This window comes from Heteronotia binoei, chromosome 13 (assembly GCF_032191835.1).
Source record: "Heteronotia binoei isolate CCM8104 ecotype False Entrance Well chromosome 13, APGP_CSIRO_Hbin_v1, whole genome shotgun sequence".
Lineage (NCBI taxonomy): Eukaryota > Metazoa > Chordata > Lepidosauria > Squamata > Gekkonidae > Heteronotia > Heteronotia binoei.
The window spans coordinates 68,865,121-68,882,411 of NC_083235.1; the positions used below are offsets into that span (position 1 = coordinate 68,865,121).

General features: G+C 42.6%; 1 protein-coding gene across 5 annotated transcripts in view; it reads left to right on the top strand.

Moving 5' to 3' along the window:
• The window catches only part of UNK (unk zinc finger), a 71,216-nt gene that overhangs the window by 24,345 nt on the left and 29,580 nt on the right, over positions 1-17,291 (top strand). For all 5 annotated transcript variants that reach the window (XM_060252131.1, XM_060252133.1, XM_060252130.1 and 2 more), the window contains exons 2-8: positions 2,685-2,894; positions 3,353-3,529; positions 5,997-6,127; positions 6,248-6,383; positions 6,726-6,843; positions 12,141-12,225; positions 16,761-16,903. In XM_060252131.1, the coding sequence (XP_060108114.1) occupies positions 2,685-2,894; positions 3,353-3,529; positions 5,997-6,127; positions 6,248-6,383; positions 6,726-6,843; positions 12,141-12,225; positions 16,761-16,903 (1,000 nt within the window). The remainder of the gene's footprint in view (positions 1-2,684; positions 2,895-3,352; positions 3,530-5,996; positions 6,128-6,247; positions 6,384-6,725; positions 6,844-12,140; positions 12,226-16,760; positions 16,904-17,291) is intronic.

The following is a 17,291-nucleotide window of genomic DNA, read 5'->3' on the forward strand; positions in this document are numbered from 1 at the left end:
AGGTGCGGTGACCAGAATTGTACACAGTATTCCAAATGAGACCGCACCATTGATTTATACAGGGGCATTAAGACACCGGCTGATTTGTTTTCAATTTCCTTCCTAATAATTCCCAGCTTGGTGTTGGCCTTTTCCCAGTCTGGGAATCTAAAAGACTCAAGTAGCTGAACCTGTGTAATGGCTTAGGCCTATACCTTTGCTTATAAGGTTGAGCACCAGCAGAGGTAATGCCCAAGGATTTTGCTGTTAATTTCCATCTGGGCTCTGTGGGAATTACTACTGTTTCACAGGGCCTGCAAGGCAGAAATGTTCCACCAGGTATTTGGCTGAGGAGAGAAGAAGAAGATGATATTGGATTTATATCCCGCCCTCCACTCCGAAGAGTCTCAGAGCGGCTCACAATCTCCTTTGCCTTCCCCTCCACAACAGACACACTGTGAGGTGGATGAAGATATTGGATTTATATCCCGCCCTCCACTCCGAAGAGTCTCAGAGCAGCTCACAATCTCCTTTCCCTTCCTCCCCCACAACAGACACCCTGTGAGGTAGATGAAGATATTGGATTTATATCCCGCCCTCCACTCCGAAGAGTCTCAGAGCGGCTCACAATCTCCTTTCCCTTCCTCCCCCACAACAGACAACCTGTGAGGTAGATGAAGATATTGGATTTATATCCCGCCCTCCACTCCGAAGAGTCTCAGAGCGGCTCAGAATCTCCTTTACCTTCCTCCCCCACAACAGACACCCTGTGAAGTAGATGAAGATATTGGATTTATATCCCGCCCTCCACTCCGAAGAGTCTCAGAGCGGCTCACAATCTCGTTTACCTTCCTCCCCCACAACAGACACCCTGTGAGGTAGATGAAGATATTGGATTTATATCCCGCCCTCCACTCCGAAGAGTCTCAGAGCGGCTCACAATCTCCTTTACCTTCCTCCCCCACAACAGTCACCCTGTGAGGTAGATGAAGATATTGGATTTATATCCCGCCCTCCACTCCGAAGAGTCTCAGAGTGGCTCAGAATCTCCTTTCCCTTCCTCCCCCACAACAGACACCCTGTGAGGTAGATGAAGATATTGGATTTATATCCCGCCCTCCACTCCGAAGAGTCTCAGAGCGGCTCACAATCTCCTTTCCCTTCCTCCCCCACAACAGACACCCTGTGAGGTAGATGAAGATATTAGATTTATATCCCGCCCTCCACTCCGAAGAGTCTCAGAGCGGCTCACAATCCCCTTTACCTTCCTCCCCCACAACAGGCACCCTGTGAGGTAGATGGAGATATTGGATTTATATCCTGCCCTCCACTCCCAAGAGTCTTAGAGCGGCTCACAATCTCCTTTCCCTTCCTCCCCCACAACAGACACCCTGTGAGGTGGGTGGGGCTGGAGAGGGCTCTCACAGCAGCTGCCCTTTCAAGGACAACTCTGCCAGAGCTATGGCTGACCCCAGGCCATGCCAGCAGGTACAAGTGGAGGAGTGGGGAATCAAACCCGGTTCTCCCAGATAAGAGTCTGCACACTTCACCACTACACCAAACTGGCTCTCCAGCCACGATTTACATCTGGCACTCCCTTCCGCTTTCGCTCCCCTGTGAAATAGTAGCACCACCTAGACTTGATGCCATCTTGTTTCTAGGGAACTGAAATACTTTTATTTTTGTTTAATTTGGTTTTTACCTTCTTTTTTGTGAAATATAATTTATTGTGAACTGCCCTGAGCCTGGCTATTGGGAAGGGTGGTCAAAAATTTAAATGAATTAAATGAATTAATATAACCTATAGTTCTTATATGCAGATGTCAGCTGCTGCTGCTGCTGTGGTAATTACAGATCAGCCTGTATCTTAGCTGTTAAGACTGCTTTCCTGTCCGCTGTTCCCTAGGTTCGGAAAGTGTAAAAAATGTTTTGGTCATTTTTTAGAAACATGGGTCAATAAAAACACAGTCCACATAATAAGTGAAAGTATGAATTACTCTTGGTAAATCTGCTTTTCCTGTGGTGGGGGGGGGGGAGTGGTGAGGACCTTGACGCTTTGGTAGTGTAGTATAATTCGGTAAAGAAAGCTAAGATTTCCCACTTGAACAATAGTTGGTATATTGATTTTTCCCCGCAAAATTAAACACCTGGTGCAGGTTGCCTGGGATCTCAATTTCATTGGCTTGAATCCTCATAGCTGTCAGAACATTTGGTCTTCTCTGCTGTTTTCCCTTTATGCCGCTTCTGGTGGTTGAGGGCACGGTGAGTGGTGCTGGGGAAGACCACTGATGCCCTCTTTAATGTTTATTCACAGGACACTTTAGATTGTGAGCCGCTCTGAGACTCTTCGGAGTGGAGGGCGGGATATAAATCCAATATCATCATCATCATCTTCTTCTTCTTCTTCTTCTTCTTCTTCTTCTTCTTCTTCTTCTTTTAATACAGCATAAATCAGATCTTTGATTTGCTTTTCTTGGGCAAATACCAGCTATTCTTGGGTGAGGAGTAAATGCCGTAGTGGTTTGGAAGGGACTAGCCAGCCATTCCTGCAGTACTTGTTCAGAATACCAGTGAACACATAAATACTTATTTGAATAAAATATTTTGAATGCACATTTGGAGAGACAAAGTGGTGCTAAAGAAGAATAGCTCTAAATCTCCCTTGTGAGCTCCACTGAAAAATCCATTTTTCCCCCTTTCCACAGGTACCTGAAGGAATTCCGCACAGAACAGTGCCCCCTATTTGTGCAACACAAGTGTACTCAGCACAGGCCCTACACGTGCTTCCACTGGCACTTTGTCAACCAGCGTCGTCGTCGGTCTATTCGCCGTCGGGATGGCACCTTCAACTACAGTCCAGACATTTACTGCACCAAATATGATGAGACCACAGGAATCTGTCCAGAAGGAGATGAGTAAGTTACTGAAGGCTGCATCTTACTTGACCAGATGGAACTTCCAACCTGCACTTACAGAGAGGAGAAAAATCCAACAAAGCAGCTTTTAGAAATCTTGCCGAAGAATCTGTGAAGAAATATGGAGAAACTGTAATAGGAACTTGAACAAAATATTAATTACAGTTGCATCACAACTATATATTTTTTTTGCCCAAAATTCAAAGGCTGTAATTCAAAGTTTTGTGCTCTGGAATAATCCTAGAGAAATTAGTAGGGGTTATTTTAAAATGTATGGCTTGAGGATGGGATCCTCATTAAATACTTATTTTACAAATGGAATTATTTTCAAAAGGAAAAAGTGCTGGATCTTACCACCCTGAGGACTATATTCATCTAAAAAGAATTACTTATTGGGAAGCATGTTTCAGCTTTTGAGTTTCTACGAGCTCTGTTTTTTCCCTTCCCCTCCCCTCTAGGTGTCCATTCCTGCACAGAACAACGGGTGACACAGAGCGGAGATATCACCTGCGCTATTACAAAACTGGAATCTGCATCCATGAGACTGACTCAAAAGGAAACTGTACCAAGAATGGCCTCCACTGTGCTTTTGCTCATGGGCCCCATGACCTTCGCTCTCCCGTTTATGATATCAGGTTAGTAGAGCTCCTTGTCTGTGGAAGTGGGCTTCATGAATTTAAATAGGAAGGATAAGAATAGAAAATGCTGCTGCCTACGTAGCGTGTTAACAGATCTCTTCTGCATCACCCCAGCAAAGCAAAATAGTTTGTTCAGCATGGTTCTTTACAGCTGGTTCTTATGGCCTTTTGTACAACACAAGGTGACTTTGGCAGATACCCTGGGGCAGAGAGCCACGTAAAAATTGTTATTGTAAATCGCTCAGGGGTTTTTTTGGTAGAAAAAGCCCAGCAGGAACTCATTTGCATATTAGGACACTTCCTGACACAGAGCCAGCTGGAACTGCGTTCCTGCAAAAAAAAAAAAAAAAAAAGGCCATGAATGGCTTCAGTACAAGCCCAGTTATCACCAGACTCTGGACAAGGCCCAACATAATACTTGTCAGACATGTGATGACTAAATAGAACCTACTAAATAGAACCTAAATTTCTATTCCAGGTGACTATCAAAAGTTATCTTTTTAGTAAGAAAAAAAAGATTATCTATCTTGATTTCTTTAGATTAGATTTCTATAAGTGACTTGAACAGCATGAAGTCTCTTTATGCTGGGCCAAATTAGACATTTGGTGGCACACATAATTCAGGGAACTGTGTTCTTCATTTAACAACTGGAAAGCACAAGGAGAGGGGCATGATGTGCAGATGTGATTCTGTGGGAGGGAAAACAGTGCTTAACAATTACTTCACAGCCTCCCTTTTCCCTGAAACACCCTCTTCCCTACCATTGTCCCCTTCCCCCACCCCACAACACAGTAATCATTTATCTGAAACCTGGGTTTGGGGTAGTTTATTGGGAGAGATTTTTGTGCGTCACTGACATCCATCTAACTCTCCTCAGAGGCTTGGAATTCATATAAACACTTGGGTAAAAATCTGACCTTGTTTTATTTATTTATAAATAACAAAAATAATTAAATCTAGGGTTTGTGCTTAAAGAAAGAATGACATTAGAATGGTGGATTGGGTTGAAATTTATGTTGTTGGTTTTATATGTGTTTATAGTGAAGACCAATATATATTTATGAAATAGAAACTTTTAATGCATGATAGTGCTTAGTAAGATTTCTTTTGGGAGGAGAGTGGAAATATATGTGCTCAAATAACTATGGAGGTACAATGATTGGGTTCTGATGAGTTGTGAAAAGGCGGCTGCTTTAGTATTCACCCTGCTACTACGATCACCCTGTCATTCCTTCATTTGGCATATATTTCCCTTCAAAAATTTGGCACAAAAGACACAGTTAAAGATTTAAACAACTTTTGGTTTATTTGAACAGACTGACAGGGAAGGGAATCGATATGTACATAGGATTTTTAATTGTCTGCCTACATATTAGGAATGTGTAGGCAGACGGTTAAAAACTAAACACAGAACTGCCTCTGAGATTGCTGACTTCAACAGAGACGGTTTCACCCTTAAAGTTGTTTGACTTTCACTGAAGCTTTAGCCAATGTTATAATACTTAGTCTTAAAGTTTGGTTGGCACAGATTTCCTTTTTACTTTACACTTGATAATCATACAGTCTTGAGATTGTACTCAGCATTGTCTTTTTGGATAAGACTAAGGGCTTCCCTCTAGACCCTTTTTCTTTGGCAAGACCATTATTATCTGCTCTTCAAGATAAATAACCTGGGACTTTACGTTTGAGGACCTTTAATGCCATTGCACATCTTTTGCGAAATCCTGATCTTCCAGACTGACAGTCTTCTCCCACTGGACAGTAAGCTTAATAACTAGAACTAAAATTCCCTCTCAATATGTGATTCTTTGTTTTACAAACACAGAGACTGCTTGTACTTTTGGGAACAGTCTCCCACCAGAGCCTATCATTTATTCCAAGCCACTCCATACTGGCTCTGACACAGACTCTGCTTTATTAAGAACATAAGAGAAGCCATGTTGGATCAGGCCAATGGCCCATCCAGTCCAACACTCTGTGTCACACAGTGGCCAATATATTAGGTTTTTCTTACATGTCTCAAGCAACCACTCCCTTCTCCATCCAATCTCCAACTCCTCTCCAACTGCCTAACTGACCCCCTTTCCTGGCAGTTAGCTGCACCCCCAATAAGAGTTAGTTCCATTGGCTGTCACTCATATGCACCGCCTCCAAGTATGCATATGCCTGTGGTCCGTCACATGAGGGTATCACTCAATTTATAGTGTAGCACAGCAGTGAAAAATGAAGGATGTATGTATAATTTGATTGGGTGGGCAATGCTTTTTTAATGGTGGGATAGGGTTCTTTCAGGCGTATTGGAAGCGCTAGGTGCTCATATGAATCTGGAATCTCTTGAAATCAGCACAGAAAAAAAAAATGAGAATTTCCTGTGCTCTGACCATTTCTTTTCTAGTGGGCAGAACATCTCTTTCTCTGAAACTTCTCTGTCTACCTGTTGTTCATTTATCTCTGTTCCTTAAGGGAGCTTCAGGCCATGGAAGCTTTGCAGAATGGTCAGACCACGTCAGAGGGTGGCATAGAGGGTCAATCTGCTGTTGCCGCTAGCCATGCTATGATAGAGAAGATACTCAGTGAAGAGCCAAGATGGCAAGGTGAGATCCTTAAGGGGCATCTGGTGCTTTTGGACTGCTTCCTTCTCCTCTCACACGTCTTCATGTTAGGAAACAATACATGTGTCATCTCAAACTAACCCGTCACGTCTGTCTTCACAGACACAACATATGTGTTGGGAAACTACAAAACAGAACAGTGCAAAAAGCCCCCACGTCTCTGTCGTCAAGGTTACGCCTGCCCTTACTACCATAATAGCAAAGATAGAAGAAGAAGCCCTAGGAAGCACAAATACAGGTACAGTCCTTTGAGACCTGAAGAAGTAACTGACATGGCTATCCTTCTGGATAATACTTCTACAGTAACTTCAAAGTGATTTGAGTTAGTGATGGCAGGAGATTGATCTGCAGAAGAGGTGACTGTTACGTCACTTCAACCTGTGAAGAATCCTGCAATGCTGCCTGGTGTTGGGCCTCAAGAGAAACCAGCCCCTCAAATCCTATAGTACTGTGACTTCCACGGTTAAAAGTAAATTAAATTGTTATTGCGGCAAGATTAATGCGAGTATGTATCTGAGAGTGTTAAGTAATATTTGCATTTCTCATTTTGTTGGACTTTTTTTTTTTTTTAATTATGCAGGTCCTCTCCGTGTCCTAGCGTGAAACATGGCGATGAGTGGGGAGATCCTAGTAAATGTGACAATGGAGATACATGCCAGTACTGTCACACCCGCACAGAGCAACAGTTTCATCCAGAGGTACAGTAAGAAGATGTAAACGTATTCAATATGTAAACGTATTCAAAAGGTCTGATGATCTTGGAACGTCAAATTTGTTCAGGATCTGAACATTCCGACGAGAGTGTGCAGTTGACAATGGTTGTGGGAAATGAGATGAAGGCTTAAAAGGAGCTAGGTGGGTGAATGTTGAAGGAAAGCTGAGGCTGAGCGCATATATGCGAGAATAGATGGAAGGAATGTCAGTATATGCAAAGCCAAGCGGTTTCTATGCACATGCTGGGAAAGTGAAAGTAACAGAACTGCCAGGTAGATCATCCAAGTGACAGAAGGTGGCTGGTTGCCAGATTGCATCAGCCTGGGCAATGTCAGCATGACTCATCAGCAAGCTGATTGGTTACCTGGGTGGATAGTATGTATAAATGCACAAAGACGCTTTTACTGTGTGTGGGATATGTATGGTGGAGGTGCAGCGGAGCATTCTGTCGGTTTGGAGAGTGGAGGTGTAAATAAATTGTATACAGTGGTTTCAAAACTGCTATGTGCAAGCCTTCATTCTTTGCGTCACTAAAGACCACCCTCACTAAGTACAGGCGCATCAACAAGGAATTGATGCGAGTTGTATCTTAACAATGGGCAAGCAGCCACCGTTATGCTTGCCATAACTTCTTTCCCCCCCATTTTACATACATCATAATTATACAATAATTCATGTTTATAATGTACAAGAATCCTATTGGAGTTGGTTTTACTGCCAATATAGCTTATTAAGAGCAAAGCTTACAGCAGTGGTAGGTAACCAAATACGAAAGCAGCAATATTGTCTGGAAAAACCTTCATATATACAAAATCATAGCTGGATTGTATGAAAACTGGGTTGAATTTTGTGTACAAAGCCACTATCATGGTTACTCAGTGCAATCCTACATATGTAAAGGTAAGAAGGATTCCTTTAAGTGGTGGAAGGTTAGTCCAAGTGAGGTAAATAAAAAGGAGCACAGGCTTTGGCAAATAAAATGCAAGTTGGTGATCAGGCAGGCAAAGAGACTATCAGGCAAAAAATATAAAGACCAACAATAAAAGTTTCTTCAAATACATTAGAAGCAGAAAACCAGCCAGGGAGGCAGTGGGGCCCTTGGATGACCAAGGGATGAAAGGATTACTAAAGGATGATAGGAAAATGGCAGAGAAGCTGAATCCATTTTTTGCCTCATAAGAACATAAGAGAAGCCATGTTGGATCAGGCCAATGGCCCATCCAGTCCAACACTCTGTGTCACACAGTGGCCAAAAATATATACACACTGTGGCTAATAGCCACTGATGGACCTCTGCTCCATATCTTTATCTAACCCCCTCTTGAAGCCGCCGCCACTTCCTGTGGTAGTGAATTCCACATGTTAATCACCCTTTGGGTGAAGAAGTACTTCCTTCTATCCGTTCTAACCCGACTGACTGCTCAGCAATTTCATTGAATACCCATGAGTTCCTGTATTGTGAGAAAGGGTGAAAAGTACTTCTTTCTCTACTTTCTCCATCCCATGCATAATCTTGTAAACCTCTATCATGTCACCCCGCAGTCGACGTTTCTCCAAGCTAAAGAGCCCCAAGCGTTTTAACCTTTCTTCATAGGGAAAGTGTTCCAAACCTTTAATCATTCTAGTTACCCTTTTCTGCACTTTTTCCAATGCTATAATATCCTTTTTGAGGTGCGGTGACCAGAATTGCACACAGTATTCCAAATGAGACCGCACCATCGATTTATACAGGGGCATTATGATACTGGCTGATTTGTTTTCAATTCCCTTCCTAATAATCCCCAGCATGGAATTGGCCTTTTTTATTGCAATCGCACACTGTCTTGACATTTTCAGTGAGTTTCTACCATGACCCCAAGATCTCTCTCTTGATCAGTCTCTGCAGAATGCAGCGGCCAGGCTGTTAATGGGGCTGCCCAGGTGGGAGCACATACAGCCGGTGCTGCAAGAACTGCACTGGCTGCCAATAGTATACCGGATTCACCTCAAGGTGCTGGTTATTACCTTTAAAGCCCTTTATGGCCAAGGACCTGCGTACCTGAGGAACCATCTGTCCTCACATGTTCCCCAGAGGGTACTAAGATCCGGAACTCAGCATCTTTTAGTGATCCCGGGGCCGAGAGAGGCAAGGCTGACAGCTACCAGGGATCGCGCCTTCTCAGTAGCAGCCCCCTACTGGTGGAACCAGCTGCCGGAGGAGGTTAGAGCCTTGCGGGACCTCGCCCAATTCCGCAAGACCTGTAAGACCATACTCTTCCATCTTGCTTTCGGCTGACTTTGAGACTTGTAACAGCAGGAGGAATCCAGGGAATACTGACGTCATCGAACGTGAATAATATCAGAATTAGCACCAACTTTTTCAGTTGCTTTAAATTCAATGGATTTGATGACGATGATGCGCCGTTTTATGATGATTGTTGTAAGCTGCTCTGAGCCTGCCTCAGCGGGGAGGGCGGAGTATAAATTTAATAAAACCTAAACCTAAAAAAACCCTTTTGAGCCAGAGGTCTGCAGCAGCCGCATGCTCCCAGGCCGGCATCGCTCGCCAGCCAGGCGTGTGGGGCCAAGCCATGCTGTGGCACAGCTTCCTGGGGACGGGTTCATGGGACCGGGCCACGCTGTGGCATGGTTTCCTGGGGTCTGGCTCAGTGGCCAGGCCACACTATGGCACAGGTTCATGGGGCCTGGTTCATGGGACTGGGCCACGCTGTGGCGTGGTTTCCTGGGGTCTGGCTCGGTGGCCAGGCCACGCTATGGCACAGGTTCATGGGGCCTGGTTCATGGAACCGGGCCACGCTGTGGCATGGTTTCCTGGGGTCTGGCTCGGTGGCCAGGCCACGCTATGGCACAGGTTCATGAGGCCTGGTTCATGGGACTGGGCCACGCTGTGGCACAGCTTCCTGGAGCTCCTGTTGAGCTTTTTCTAGGAAAAAAAAAAGCCCTGTCCAGAATCATCGATTTCAGGAGGGGTGTCAAAAGTCCAGAGTTGGATTGAGGTGATAAGAGAGAAGGTCCTGTGACTGAGGGACAAATTAAAAACTGACAAATCGCCAGGCCCAGGTGGCATACATCCAAGAGTTCTGAAAGAACTCCAAGGTGAACTTGCAGATCTCCTGACCAAAATGTGCAATCTATCACTCAAATCTGCCTCCCTTCCCAAGACCTGGGGGGTTACTAATGTAATCTCCGTCATTAAAATAAGGTCCCGGAGGAAATCCAAGAAACTACAGGCCTGTCCGTGTAACATCGATACCAGGTAAGCTGGTGGGATCCATTGTCAAAGATAAAATTAGTAGGCACGTCGATGAACAAAAGCCATTGTGGAAGAATCAGCATGGATTCTGTGAGGGAAGTTTTTGTCTCACTAATATAGAGTTCTTTGAGGGATTGAACAAGGGTGACTCAGGAAATGTTGTTCACCTGTTTATTAGGAAAGAGATTGAAAACAAACAGCCAGTATCATAATACCTCTGTATACGGTGGAGTCTATAGTGGGTTCTCATTTGGAATAATGTATACAGTTCTGGTCACTGCATCTCAAAAAAGCTTATAACGTTGGGAAAGGTGCGGAAAAGGGCCACTAAAATGATTAAGGGGATAGAACGCTTTCCTTATGAAGAAAGATTATAGAAGTTAGGGCTCTTTAGCTTGGAGAAATGATGATTGAGGGGTGACACGGTAGAGGTTTACAAGATTATGCACGGGACAGAGAAGGAAGAGAAGTACTTTTCTCCCCTTTCTCGCAATACAAGAACGTGTGGGCATTCCATGAAATTAATGAGCAGTAGATTTAGAAATAAAGTTCTTTTTCACCCGAAGAGTAATTAGCAGTTAGAATTCAGTGCCATTGGAAATAGTGGCAGCTAAAAGCATAGGCAGCTTCAAGACGGGATTGGACAAGCCTATGGAGCAGAGGTCCGTGAGTGGTTATTAACCACAAGGTATAAATGGAACACTATGTCTGGGGCACTGATGCTCTGTATTCTTGGTGTTTAGGGGGCAACAGTGGAAGGGCTTGTTGAACATATGAAGCTGCCTTATACTGAATCAGACCTTTGGTCCATCAAAGTCAGTATTGTCTTCTCAGACTGGCAGCGGCTCTCCAGGGTCTCAAGCTGAGGTTTTTCACACCTATTTGCCTGGACCCTTTTTTAGTGGAGATGCCGGGGATTGAACCTGGGACCTTCTGCTTCCCAAGCAGATGCTCTACCACTGAGCCACCATCCCTCCCCATGAACATATGAAGCTGCCTTATACTGAATCAGACCCTTGTTCCATCAAAGTCAGTATTGTCGCCACCATCCCTCCCCATGAACATATGAAGCTGCCTTATACTGAATCAGACCCTTGTTCCATCAAAGTCAGTATTGTCTACTCAGACTGGCAGCGGCTCTCCAGGGTCTCAAGCTGAGGCTTTTCACACCTATTTGCCTGGACCCTTTTTTAGTGGAGATGCCGGGGATTGAACCTGGGACCTTCTGCTTCCCAAGCAGATGCTCTACCACTGAGCCACCGTCCCTCCCCTGCTGATCCCCAGCTGGTGGATCTGATGGCACCTGGGTTTTGGCCACTGTGTCACACAGTGTTGGATGGATGGGCCATTGGACTGATCTACCGTGTCTTCTCTTACGTTTACTGGGAAGTAACCCCTGTATTTACTCCCAGGAAAGTGTGCATAGGACTGCAGTCAAAGAAAACCATTAGTTGTCCCACAGTTCATGTCTGTGTATTTGGGCAAGTCTGGTTGCTCCTGTTTATTTTGCCTGGTCTCCACTGGCTGCATGACACCTTTAGACTCTAGATGAGAGATGAGAGGCAACTTAAGTTTTCTCTTTTTCTGACCTCTTTGCTAATTTGTACCTCAACTATGTTCTACAGATTCACATTAAAATTTCAGTGAGAGTTTTGAGATCACAAATGGATGAGGGATGGTTCTTGTAGTCCTTGCATTTATCTGAATGCACTTCTACTTAATGGGTAATACCCCAAACTTTACGGAAAGGTTATCCTAGAAAATGAGGTTAGATTTCCAGTACCGGAAGTTGGAAGAATGATTAAGATTAAGAAATACGTTCTAAGTGTGAGTTTCTAAGGTGGAAATCACAAAAGCAACTCTGGATATTGGATGTTATGCTGGAATAGAATCATACGTACAAAGCATAATTTTGGAGACTACACACCTGTGTTGCCCTTCCTAATGTTTCCCTCTCTAACTCATTATTGGTACATCTGTGTACTCCATGTCATCATGCCGCAATCCACATTTTGTTTTCCTTTCCAGATCTACAAATCGACAAAATGTAATGACATGCAGCAGTCTGGCAGCTGTCCCAGAGGTCCCTTCTGTGCCTTTGCACATGTAGAACGTACGTGGGTTTTTCTTATCTAGCAGTAAAGTATAAGTATCAGCTATGGGCAAAACGTGATGATGATTTCATTTGGTTGAGCAAGCCCAAAAATAAAACAAGCAAGCAAGCAAATGAAAATACGACCAGATGTGATAGTAAATATCCAGCAACAAACATTCAGATAATTTTATATTTACATGTAATATCTTTGTACACTGTATTTCCTCCAAGCAGAAGTGGCATCAAGCAGCTATTCAAAGAACTATACTGTTTATGATGTAATGAATAAGGAGAATGTAATATAATTTGAAAAGGTAGATTGGAATGTATTTCTCTGATCTGGAGGCGAGGAGATAACTCTACAGTTGCCCTACTTCGAAGATGATGATGCTCTAAGGTCACCTCCATGCTTGAGAGGAGACAGATAGAGCGTGATGGCAGGGTCTCGGTTGATTACTCTCAGCATTCCACAATTAAAGATACATCTGCCCATCAATCTCCAATTCTCACATATTTATTTCCTACACTATGTTTTCCTCCAGAATTAAACCCAAACAAATGGTAACCACATAAAATAAGCTTGTTACTCCTGTTTGATCCTCGAATCTGCTAAACATCTTCATTATGCTGTGTGCTGATTTACTGCTCATTCTCTACACATATGTATGGACTGGTAATTTCTGTTTCATTATATCTGAAGTGTGCATGCACACAAAAGTTTATGCCTTGAATAAAACTTTGTTGGTCTTAAAGATGCCACTAGACACAAACTTCTTTCGGCTGCTTCAGACAAACATCTCCCCATCTCTGCTCTGTCCACAGTTTGTTGTGGGTAATTTGTAATCAGTGTTCCCTCTAAGCTGAGTGAGTGTGAGCTAGCTCACAGGTTTTTTTAGCCTCCAGCTCACACATTTTTTCCTTCGCTCAGGAAAAATGGCCCAGAGCAAGCTAATTTATACAGTTGCTCATAACTTTAACGACAGTAGCTCTCGAAGTAGAATTTTTGCTCACAAGACTCCACAGCGTAGAGGGAGTATGGCTTGTAATGTGCCGCCTTAAGGCTGTGGACATGGGGTTATTTCTGTGGAGCAAAAGGAAGAACATCTCTATAGTGCCGTTTCGCTCCCCCCCCCCCCCGAGAAAGTGGGCTGGTGGGGGGGAGCCCCTTGTGCAGGGCTGATTTGATTGTGACACATCCATTCTCCATAAGGAAAAAAGGAGGGTTTAATAATGTGATTAAAATAGTTTTATTAGTGCCCCCGGTGCCCCCTCTCAAATAAATTCCTAGTAGCACGTACGTATCTTAAACTAGTAAGTAAGTAAAATTTTATTTGTATCCCGCCCTCCCCCGCCGAAGCAGGCTCAGGGCGGCTAACAACATCCACAAGCTAACAATACAGTAGATAAAAACATTAAATTACATTATTTAAAAACCAGTCAATACTTGATTAAAACATTACTAAATCTAACATTAACATTATTGTTTGACGCTATCCCTGTCAGTTGACATAATAATAACATGGTCCCTGAACCAGATCGTTTGGCGTTTTCCTTGTTACAACTATAATTCAGCAATTCATGAACGCCAGCTTGAAGACGGTGGTCTTACAGGCCCTGCGGAACTGATCAAGGCTCATAGGACCATATTCAGAAACACGTGGGGTTTTCCCCACGTAGAGAACAAGGTTTACCAATTTTCCTTAGACTGCAAATTTTTTGTCTTCTTGTGATGTAACCAAAGTATGATAGCCTCAGTTTAATCCAATCCAATCACACCTTTATTGGCATAATGAAAAGAGATATACAGATATATTGCCAACGAAACAACAATCAGATATGTTTGTTCAAAGCATAAAAGGCTAAACTAAGATTAAGATCACAATAAAACCTGCCTAGAATAATTTTAACCATTTCAGCCAAGAATTTGGCAACAGCTTTTGTGATATTGATTATGTTGTCATTTAATAGGAAACGGCAATCAATCCTATTTTCTTGAATGTAGGACAGTAAGGAAAGACTATCTAACAGAACCTTCCGGAGATTAGTGTACAGTTGGCAGTTCAATAAAATGTGCTGGATGGAATCCGGCGAGCTTGACCCTCATAGACAGTGTCTCTCGCTAAAGGGGACTTGAAGAAATCTCCCATAGAGAACATTGGAGGGAAATGCGTTCATCCTAGCCAGCATAAAAGCTCTCCGATGTTGGGGATTATCTAGTTCAGATCAAGTCCGAGGCAGGAGAGCAGGTATAAAATTGGACAGGACACAGTTTATGAGATTCTAGATCTAAGAGTCTCTGTTTGATAAACCTGAAATTATAAGATTCATCAGATAAAAATAGGCCGTCAATTGCAATTCCCATGTGTTTGAGCTTCAACATGATTCCATCTTGCCGAGCAGCATTATAAGGGTCTCTTTTTAGGTAGTTGAGCAAGCTAGCTGGTTCAGCCCTATAAAATATCCGTAACCAATATTTAAAAGTTAGAGTCCAAGCTTTTGTTTCAGTCAGAGATTGGCCTGTTCCTGAACAGATTACAAAATAAGGAACACAGTTGGGGATTCCTAAAAGTTGTCGCAGAAATGCAGCCTGGATATTTTCTATTTTTTGGTTCAGAGCATTAATCCACAGAGGGATACCATGTGATAGTGTTTTAGCATTAAAAGCTCTGATTGCAGCAGGCAAACATTGGTTACCTTTTTATAATAAAACTTGCCTTTGAGATGAAGAACAACTAGCTATATTTATTATTCTGTCACGGTAAACTGCCCATTTTAGATTGTAATTAAAGGTTATGCCCAAATATTTAAAGCATTTGGATTGCTCAATTTCCTGTTTGCCTATATACCATTTTTGTGGTCGCCAACTTTTAGAAAAGACCACAACCTTAGATTTGGAACAGTTTATAGCAAGTGAGTTAAGCTGGCAGTAGTTGTTAAAAGCTTTCAGGTATCGCTGCAGGCCAACTCTTGGGCAGGAAAGTATAGTTGTATTATCAGCATACAATAATATTGGGACTGAGAGATCATTTAACTTAGGTGGGTGCCCATTTATGGAACTAAGATATTGTGCCATATCATTTTAAGAAAAGATTAAAAAGATGTGGGGCTAACACACACCCTCGTTTAACTCCTTTACCAACTGGTATTTTTTCAGTTAGGTGTCCTATAGACGAGAATTTTACCTGGCAAGTTGTATTTGTATGCAACTTCTTTAACACATTTAACAGACGGGGATCTATATTAAGATCCTTTAGTTTATTCCATAGTTTGTTTCTGTCCACAAAGTCGAATGCATTCTTCAGATCTATAAAAGCTACACAGAGCTTCCCCTTTCTTGTATTCATGTATTTGTCGGCCAGAAAAGCCAATGTGACACAATGATCAGTAATAGATTTTTTTTTGGGGGGGGGGGGACCTATTTGCTCTAAGCCAATAATGATTTCCGAATGTATCCAATCTGTCAGCCGACGTTCTAAATGTTTTGCATATAGTTTGCCCATAATGGATAATAAACTAATGGAGTGAAAATTCTCGGGAAGATTTAAATTACCTTTTTTTATAGATGGGAACAATTACGGAGTTAAGCCAGGAATCTGGGACAGTTCTGTAATGGTCAATTAATGTAAATAAGCTGGCCAAAGGTTCAGACCACCAGACTGCAAATTTTTAAAAAATCTCAGCAGGGAAACCGTCAGGACCTGGTACTTTGCCAACTTTTAAACCATCAATTAACTCAATAATTTTGTCAGGTTCAACAGGAGGCCAAACAGGACGAGCAGAAAATACAGAAGCGTCTATAATAGCAGAGGGGACGACTTGATCTTCAAAAATCTTAGAATAATGGTCAACCCATGTTTGTGGAGAAATGTTAGGGTTGGCAAATGCTCTAGGCTTCATGCTGTCTGAAACTAATCTCCAAAACGATTTACTATCATTAGATTTTATGGCGTAAAGGAGTTGGTCCCAATTATGTTGAAAATACTTTTTCTTCTTATTTGCAATTGCCTCTAAGAAGGATTTTTTACATTCTAAGTAGTCATATAGCTTCTGTGGATCTCTGCCATATTGGGCTTCCTTAAATAAGGCTCTTAATTTCTTTTTCCAATAATAGCAGTCCTGGTGAAACCATTTGGACATATCAGGACTACCTAGTTTCACCAAATGTAAAAGACTGCTTGGAAGTAAGTCTTCTGACCAAATGCACATTGGATTGTGGTCAGTCTCTAGCCAGCTATTTCCAAACATCATTGAGTATTTACAAATGGAAATCCAGATTCACTAGGATTGTATGAATGGTTGCGGCTGCTTTTCTTTTAAAATGTTACTGAGACAATTGTGGGGCTTTCTAGATGAGAAACTAGGAATCGATTGTACTTTTTTCTTATGGTGGCTTTTTGTTATTACTGTACTAGTCTGAAGATTTCTTCAAATGAAAGATTTGTGACAGAGAGCTGTCTGGATCCGTGTGTCCTCTACTCTTATTATAGCACCATGTGATTCATTTTCACTTGTCTGCATACATCTTGGGGTGTTTTTTTTTTCATTTCTTACAGAACCACCGCTTAGTGAAGAGTTACAGTCAACCTCAGCTGTTTCCAGTCCAACACAGACAGGCCCTGTAATGTACATGCCGTCAGCAGCAGGCGATTCTGTTCCAGTCAGCCCTTCCAGCCCACAAGCCCCAGACCTTAGCAATGTAAGTAGCAGCACAAGAAATCACTTGTTCGATGCATTTTGTCAATGTATGCTGTCAACCTCTCAAGTATGCCTTCCAGAACCTTCTTTCTCAGTGCCAGACAATAAGAGCCATTTTCCATAAGTGGTTTTGATTTCATGTAGAAAGAAGGTTTCCGTCTGTGAAATGAGGTTCTGAGGAGACGTGGACTTAAATCACTGGAATCAACTACAACTTTAAAAGTTGATTATTGCCAATTGATGGATGGACTGGTTCCTTGTCAGGTGGGATTTCATGCCAATAAAGGTTATTGAATTTGAATTTAAAAGCTGATTAGGCAAATTGTTCTGTTTAAATTGACTTGGTCATTTCCAAGCTGCTATATGGAGAAGCTTGTCTTTTTCCCTCC